At 34.7% G+C, this 9129-nt stretch overlaps 1 protein-coding gene across 2 annotated transcripts in view; it reads left to right on the top strand.

The window, feature by feature from the left end:
• LOC106875377 (neuronal PAS domain-containing protein 3) overlaps nucleotides 1-9129 on the top strand; it is a 543460-nt gene that overhangs the window by 481195 nt on the left and 53136 nt on the right. For both annotated transcript variants that reach the window (XM_052968721.1, XM_014923476.2), the window contains one exon: nucleotides 2456-2545. In XM_052968721.1, the coding sequence (XP_052824681.1) occupies nucleotides 2456-2545 (90 nt within the window). The remainder of the gene's footprint in view (nucleotides 1-2455; nucleotides 2546-9129) is intronic.

The following is a 9129-nucleotide window of genomic DNA, read 5'->3' as shown; positions in this document are numbered from 1 at the left end:
ACTTCAAAGCTAGTATTATATATATATTGTGTATGTGTGTGTACTCTTTACTCTTTTTATTCTTATTCTTGTTTCAGTCATTTGACTGTGGCCATGCTGGAGCACTGCCTTTAATCAAACAAATCGATCCCAGAACTTATTCTTTGTTAGCCTAGTACTTATTCTATCGGTCTCTTTTGCTGAACTGCTAAGTTATGGGGACATAAACACACCACCATTGGTGGTTGGGGGGGGGACAAACACACACACACACTGATGTCCTATGTTAACATGATTATAATCTTTTGAACACTATTTCAGTAACCACACTATTGTTACTGCTGCAGTTGTTATTGTAACTACTACTACTACTATTGGTAAAAGCAGCAGCAGCAGCAGTAGTAGTAGTAGTTCTTTCTACATTAGGTACAAAGGTTGGAATTTTAAGGAGAGGGGCAAGTTGATTACATCAACCCAGCTGGTACTTATTCTATTGCCAGCTGATCACCATTGATAATAATAATAATAATAATAATAATAATAATAATAATAATAATAATAATAATAATAATAATAATAATCCTTACTAATAAAGGCACAAGGTCTGAAATTTTGGGTAGAAGGGACTAGTCGATTACATCAACCCCAGTGTTTCACTGGTACTTAATTTATCAGCGCTGAAAGGCTGAAAGGCAAAGTCGATCTTGACGAAATTTGAACTCAGAATGTTAAAACGGTCAAAACGCTGCTAAGCATTTTGCCTGGTGTGCTAATAATTCTGCCCACATGCCGCTTTATAATGATAATCCTTTCTACAGCAGGTACAATGTCTGAAATTTTGTGGGAGGGAGCTAGTTGATTACATTGGCCCAGTCTTCGACTTGTACTTATTTTATCAACTCTGAAAAGATGGAAGCCAAAGTTGACCTTAGCAGTATTTGAACTTAGAACATTAAGATGGATTAGAACATTAGAACATTTTGACTGGCATGCTAAAAATTCTGCCACCTCACCACCTTAATAATAATAATGATAATAATGAGGATCTGAACATACTGATAAATGGCATGAACATAGTAAAGTACTAGAAAGCAAGAAATATATGATGTTGTGGGACATTAACATTCAGACTGACAGAGTAATAGAAGCTAGAAGGCCTAATTTAGTAGTAGTAGATAAAGAGAATAGAAAGTACCATTTAATTGACTTTACAGTCCCAAATGATGTAAAAATCAGCATGTGCCGTATAAAAAAAATAGCAAAGTACCAGGACCAAGCCATTGGATTGTGGAGACTATGGAAAGTGCCAGTAAAATATATCTCAATAGTTATAAGTGCATTGGGAACTATCCTAAAAATTTGAATAGAGAAAATAGGCATAAAACCCGGTTTAGTACAGCTCCAGAAAACAGTGTTATTAGGGAGGGTTCGTGGCATCTAAGGATACTTGTGGTCCGATGTTAGAACTTTTTCTTTTCCAACAGTTTAATTTGTTGTATGTATATGAATAATAATAATAATAATAATAATAAAAATTAAGTAGACAGTATCTATGACATGTTAATAATACAAATGTTACTAAATCAAAGTATTTTTTATTTATAGAAAAGTTCACTGCCATTTAAACAGATGATTTTTATCATATGTTATTATAATGCAGTATGTAATCAGCACGATTTTATTTTTTTTTTATCAACCATTTGAAGGAAGTCTAGGATATAAGTACAATTTCATTCAAAGAAACGAAATCCAAATTACTAATGTCAATTTGATGACCTTAAGAAGCGATAATTTACAATGCAGAATCTATTTGTTCAAATTTATACTAAGGATCCCTCTCTGGAATATTCAGTCAGTCTTTAGTGCCATCAGTACACAGGATTTGATTGAACAAGGCCAAAATAATTTATTGTGTCCAAATCGTTTGTTTGATTCTGTCACTGGAATTTTCTAGTACCAAAATTTCAGGATGGCTACTGACTCAGTGGATGTTTGAGGTTGATTCCTGAGAGATAATACAGCATTCTGTTTGGATTAGTGAAGCATATAACAAATTTACTCAAGTACTAATGCTGAAGAAAACCTAGGTGGTAGTGGTGGTGGTGGTCGTCGTCGTGACGTGGTGGTGGTCGTCGTCGTGACGTGGTGGTGGTGGTGGTGGGGGAATCAGACAAAAGAAATCTATTTGCAAACTTTTTGTTTTCTATCTTGTACTTGTTTCAGTCATTAAGATTGTGCCCATGCTGGAGCACTGCCTCGAAGGTTTAGTCGGACAAATCAAGTTTTACTGATTAAGCTATGCTATAACAAAATCTGTATCCAATGCATATATGTCACATTGCCATCAAGCATAGTTTTTTGTGATGCACAAGAAGATATAATTTTCTGAAAAGAAGAAATGAAATTCTCTTTTTTTTTTTTTGGTAGTATTGTTGTTTGTAACGCCTTACGGAATATTTCCTTTTCTATATTTCAGTCAGTTGATGGATTTGCTTTTGCTCTTGCAAGTGATGGAAGATTCCTTTATATCTCAGAAACTGTATCTATCTATCTTGGATTATCACAGGTAAGACCGACAGTTATTGCTTGTTTTTTCATAACCCCAGGTTAATTTTTTATTGTTTGCTTTTAACAGGGTTACTTTTACTCAACTCTCTCTCTTTTTCGTTTTATCTCTTTCTCTCATTTTCTCCCTCATTGATATAATATTCCTGCTCCAAATACATCAAATACAAGTTGATTTTTCAGCAACTTCTCGTCTCTTTCAAATAATCCTTCTTTTCTCATTCTCAAAGTAGCGTTTCTTTTCTTTCATACATTTAACATTTAACTTTCCCTGTCGAGGAAGAATCAGCAAGGAACAGATAGGATGTAAGAAAGAAAGAGAGAGATTGAAATATAAGGAATAGGGCAAGTCAGAGAAAAAAAAGTGAGAGGACTGATAACCCTTTAATGATATCACTGTCAAGCAGTTGGTTATTAGGATAGAACTATGGACTGATGTATTATTCTGGTGCAGGTGCTCTGGCCTCTTGTGACAAAATCTTTTCCTGAATTCCCTCAAACCTTCCCGAAAGTACTCATTGTTAATCATCTACCCAGAGGAAACCCAGTGGATGTGGATGATGACTTTACTGTCTAAAAAAGGGGATCATTATGAGCTTCCCAATGGACTTGCTTTGCCTGTCCTCTTGTGTCAGCAAAAAACAGATCTTTGGCTCATACAAGTTAATCTATAAGCTGTTCATGTAGTGTTTTTGCCCTGTCTAACACAAAACTTTATTGCATAGTAAGCTTCCAAATTGTTTTAATGCCCCAACTGCATTCTGCAAACTAGTTAGCTGTGATATGCAGTGTTTAGTAGGGCATGTTCAAAGTGCTGATACAGCTGGAATAACAAACGTTGGTAGGTCAGCTTATTAGATGTATAGTAATGATATACTAAATTTACAATAATCTAGGACAGTTATAAGTACCTTTCCTTGAAAAAGTTTAAATTTTCTGGCATGAGGACACACATAAATGTAAGTATAGGAGAAAGTAAATTTAATTAAAAATACTTCAACAACAGTCATTCTTTCAAGAATATAGAAAACAGAATTACAACAAAACTGGCCAATTATCTCTGGAACTTGAAAGAACATATATAGATATTGGGTCATCTCTTAAATAATGTGGGTTTTTTCAATTGCATGAACTAAAAGTCGGAGGGGGGTGGGATAAACTACCTGCATCAACTTGCTGGTAATGCTACCTTGGTCTTATTCTTAAAGCAGGTTTTTAAGAGTGCAGTTCGATTTTAACAGTTATTTTTTCAAAGCTATAATGGAAGTGACGAAGGAGCATATTTGGCATATTTTGCTTTATGAGTTCAATAAAGGCAACAACACAATCAAAAGTGAGAGGAATTTTAATGCAGTATATGGGGATCGGACAATAAGTGTAAACCAGTATCAATAATGGTTCCAGAATTTCTGAGGTGGGAACTACAGCCTTGAAGATGAGCTTCATCCTGGAAGATCTGTAGAGCTCAATGAGGAAACCGTGGTGTAACAAAATCCCATTGTAACTGCTGAAGAACTAGCAGAAAAGCTTGGATTTGGTCATTCAACTGTTCATCGACACCTACGTGCTATCAGAAAAGTCAGTAAATTAGGTCAATGGGTTCCTCACAAACTTTCCAAGATCTACAGTGAGCAGCTTGCGCATCTTAAGTCAGCACTGGAAGAAAAACGACCATCTTTGCTTTCAATACAAAAGGTGTTTCCCATCAAGATAATGCTTGGCCACATACATCAAGGATGACATTCCAAAGGCTGGAGCAGTTTGAATGGAAACAATGCCCCACCCACCATATTCGCTGGACGTTGGTGCATCTAATTATCATTTATTCTGCAGTCTTCAAAATCATTTGGATGGAAAAAATATGAATTCTGTAGATGAGGTCAGAACAGTACTGCAGGAGTATTTTTCAACACAGACAAGTGTTTTTTGAAGAGGGGTCTTGCAAGTCTACAAGATAGATGGAAGAGCATTGTAGAAAATGAAGGAGAGTATATTTTAGATTTAGAAAAAACTTTATCTTAATTTTGAAAAATAAAAGAAAAAGAAAAAAACTGCATTATTTCTGGGATGACTCAATATATTGTATCTTTTTCTTGTTTCAATCAGTGGCCTGAGGTCATGCTAGGGTAACTCCTTGACAAATGTAGTTGAACATATCAACCCTAGTACTTATTTTTAAAGGCTGGTACTTGTTCTGTCCATCCCATCTGCCAAACCACTAAGTTACAGAGATGAAAATGAACCAACACCAATTATCAAGCAGTACGTTTGGGAATAAACACAAATATACACATTCATATATACATATTAGGCTTCAGCACAGTTTCTGTCTACCAAATTTGCCCACAAGGCATTGGTTGGCCCTTAGCTATAGTAGAAGACACTTACCTAAGGTGCTGCACTATGGGACTAAACTCAAAACTACGTAGTTGTAGAGCAAGCTTCTGAACCATACAGCCATGCCTAATCAACAAATTTCAATATCAGGTGAAAGATTCTTGAAAGATGCAAACTATATGGAAATAGAACAGATTATTGCAGATTACGTATGGTTAAGAAGAGTATCTTTCTTAAATCAAAAACCTTAATTAATTTGCAAATTATGTAAATGAGAGATTTGTTTAAATCCATTCATTAAACAAATACCTCTCAAAACACTAAAAACTCATACCATCATCTGATTGATTGGATCAATATCTTATCATTTACCATGAACAATCACAGACACTCTCTATTTTCACTTTTACTCTTTATACTTTAATAGACATTCTTGATCTCAATATATCTTTAACAATGCAGTCATTGACATTTTCAACACTTTATATTTCAATGCTTATTTCTATACAGAAGAATGGATCAATACTCAACTCTTCATCAGAACATTTAAATTTTCTCTATTCCCCCTTCAGCTTTAACCATTCTTGTTGTCAATATAGATATTTCTGCCTTTCTAATTTTTTAACTTACCATATATGAGTTGCATTCAAGAAGTATCTGACTTTATTTTTTCCTGCCAAAACTACTGCTGTGTGAGCAAAATCCTTTCAGTGGAAAGTGACCCACCACCACCACTTCTTGTGCATGTGTGAAAATTTTCTCACTGGTAGGCTGTGTTGATCCCCACCTATTAAATCTAGAGTAAAGACATGTAGTGTGCACCTGTTGGACTTCTACTTTCACACAAGATGACCAAACGCATCAAGCAGAGACTATAAACACATGTCTCATCACCAGTGCTTATTCCCACTAATCCTGTGCTTATTCCCACTTTGTGAGCAATTTCCTGGATTGTTTACATGACGGTCTTCTATGACTATTCACCAAACCTTCATAATCAGCTCTTTGTTTTAGCTTGTGGACGGCCTGCCTGAGTATGCCTCACTCTCCATGGAGGTGCAGCCATGTCTGAAGCAGTTGTACTGCTCCTTGATCTGAGTTTTGCCCATGGTTTCATTGCCAAAGGCCTGCTGAATTTCTGGATGGTCTGAGCTTGAACATTGCCAAGCTTTTGACAAAATTTGATGCAATATCCCTGCTTGATGCATTTTATGAAAACAAAAATCTGACAAAAACACACTACATGTCTGTACTCTAGGTGTGACAATTGGGAACTAGCAGTGCAAAAATTTTCATATATGTGCAGAAAGAGTGGCGTCACCTCCCAGCCAAGGATTTTTCCCATGTGGGACCAGTTTTGGCTGGAAAAAAAAAAAATCTGATACTTTTTTAACACACCTCATATACTGTGATAGATTATTTTTATTAATATCACCTACATTTTTCTTCCCGAGATCCATTCATATTTTCAATATATTTTATGCTCTTCATCTTATATAGAGAGTTTTAAAAAGCTTTCTTCTTAACCATGTCATTTGCATTCAGTCCCACTGTGTGGCATCTCGGGCAAATAACTTCTACTATAGCCTTGGATCAACTAAAGCCGTGTGAGGAGTGGATTTGGTAGATGGAAACTGCAAAAAGCCTATTGTTTGTGTGTGTGTGTGTATGTGCATATATATGTGTGTGTATGTATATGTATTTGTGTGTGTGTGTGTCAAGGTGCATGTTTTTTTATGTTTATAACATGTTTGTCCACTATCACTGTTTGATATAACTAGAATATGATCATGTTTTTCATGTTATATGTTTAAAAGAAAAGCTGTCTTCCATATGTACAAATATATTCTTTTATATGTTTCAACCATGCAGCTTTAATCATGCTGGTGTTTGTGTGTGTGTGTGTGTGTGTGTATGTATATATATATATATATATATATATCTTCACACACTCACACACACAAGCATATACACCAACCTATGTACCTCTCTATCTATCTATCTATCTATCTATCTATCTATTTATTTTATCTGTTTGTTATCTGTTCGTCTGTCTATACACGCACACACAAACACACACACACACACGTTAATCTATCCCTGTATTTATATTTATCTATCTATGTGTATGTGTGTGTGCGTGTGTGTGTGTGATCATTCATAATCAACTGTGCATTGACAAACACAGGTGCTGGTATTTTTTTCTATTCCGCACTGTATTTTACAGTTTTTCACTTTGGCCCCTACATTTGTATCAAAATATATCTGTGGCATCTTCTGTATCCATTATTTCTAAGTTTGAAACTGATATTTCTGACTTCTTCAATTATCATGAACAACAATATGTAAGAAAAATATTTTTTAAAACATATTCAGGAATAAATTCTCAGGGAATACAATTTCCAAGAATCAAATTGCTGTATATTTCAGATATTTAAAATAAGAAATAGGGAAGAAGCAAAAAATAATAGATGTCAAAAATAAAGGCGCAAATTATTTAGTTGCCAGCAATTTTTCTTTCCACTCTGCCAGGGAAGGAATAATTTCTTTAACAAGGATTTCTCTTCAACTGAGTCAATTATCTTAGGAACTGGATGCATACTTGTATATTCATATATATATATATACATATATATATATATATATATATATATATATATATATATATATATACTGTGTCTATATAAAAGAACATACACATATATAAATGTATGTACGTGTGTGTGTGTGTTTGTGTGTGTGTGAGAAATTCTCTTCTCAACCACATGGTTTTGGAGTTCAGTCCCACTGCAGGGCGGTTTAAACAAGTGTCTGCTGCTGCTATAGCCTTGGGCTGATCAAACTAGACAGTGGATTTAGTAGACAGAAACTGAAAGAACAGCTGTGTGTGTATGTGTGTGTGTGTGTGTTATCAATATCATCATCATCTTTTATCATCCGTTTCCTATGCAGGCATGGATTGGATGGTTTCACAGGAGTTGGCCAGCCAGAGAACTGACGATGCTCAATATGTCTCCTATGGCATGGTTTCTATGCCAACCACTTTATAGAGTGTACTGGAAGCTTTTTAGATGCCACCGGCTCATATGTATGTGTGCGCATGCATGCATGTGTGTGTGTGTGCATGAGTGCATTTGTGTATCCTTGCTTTGACATTGTGTAATAGCTGTAACAAGTGTTGTCGTTTCATTTCCAATCTTCCAAGAAAACATGTCTCACAATGGAGAACTAGTAACATGTTTTGAAACAAGTGAGGGTTGGTAACAGGAAGAATATCTGGCTGTGAATTATCTTCCTCAACAAATTCCACCAGACCCATGAAAGCATGCAAAAGTGAACATTTAAACAAAAATGAATAATGATGATAATGATGATGATGATGATGATGATTATATTCATTTCTACTCTAGGCACAAGGCCTAAATTTTTTGTTGGGAAGGTGGGGCCAGTCAATTAGATCAACCCCAGTATGCAACTGGAACTTAATTTATCGACCTCAAAAGGATGAAAGGGAAAGTCGACCTTGGTAGAATTTGAACTCAGAACATAAAGACAGACGAAATACCACTATGCATTTCACCCAGCATGCTAACATTTCTACTAGCTCTCCACCTTAATGATGACGATGATGATAGTGATAATAATAATAATAATGATGATGATGATGATGATGATGATAGTGTTGGTAATGCTACTGATGTTGATGATGATGATGATGATGGCAGTAGTGGTGCTTATGGTAATGACGATAGTAATGATGAAGCCAGTCAAGAAGAAAAAGGAAAAAATATCTATACATATCTGTGTTTTCTATATATGTGGATGCATAAAATAAGCAGAAATATTTATCAAAAGTATTTGTTGTTATGTCTCCATGTCTTTTTTTTTTTAAGCTAATATTATCAAACAGTCTGTAAGGTTACAGAGTCTAATAGGAAGTAAATAAAACTGAAATATAGTTTATATTTATTTTTATTCCTTCTTGATGTTGTTACCAATGCGGCTGAAGTTGTGTTTGCTTTTATTTAGCTGGGGATTTTTTATCTTTGCTCCATTATAACTACATGCCTACCCCACTTGCTCCATCTGATTATATAATACATATTTAATAATAATACCAATAATGTTACAAAATATTAACTATGAATAATAATAATAATAATAATAATAATAATAAACATCAACATTAAATGTATAGTAGTACATATATATATATATATATATATATATACACACACACACATATAT

The sequence above is a fragment of the Octopus bimaculoides genome, chromosome 6 (assembly GCF_001194135.2).
Source record: "Octopus bimaculoides isolate UCB-OBI-ISO-001 chromosome 6, ASM119413v2, whole genome shotgun sequence".
Taxonomy (NCBI): domain Eukaryota; kingdom Metazoa; phylum Mollusca; class Cephalopoda; order Octopoda; family Octopodidae; genus Octopus; species Octopus bimaculoides.
Note: the sequence above shows the minus strand (reverse complement) of the source record. Positions and strands in the feature narration are given on the sequence as shown.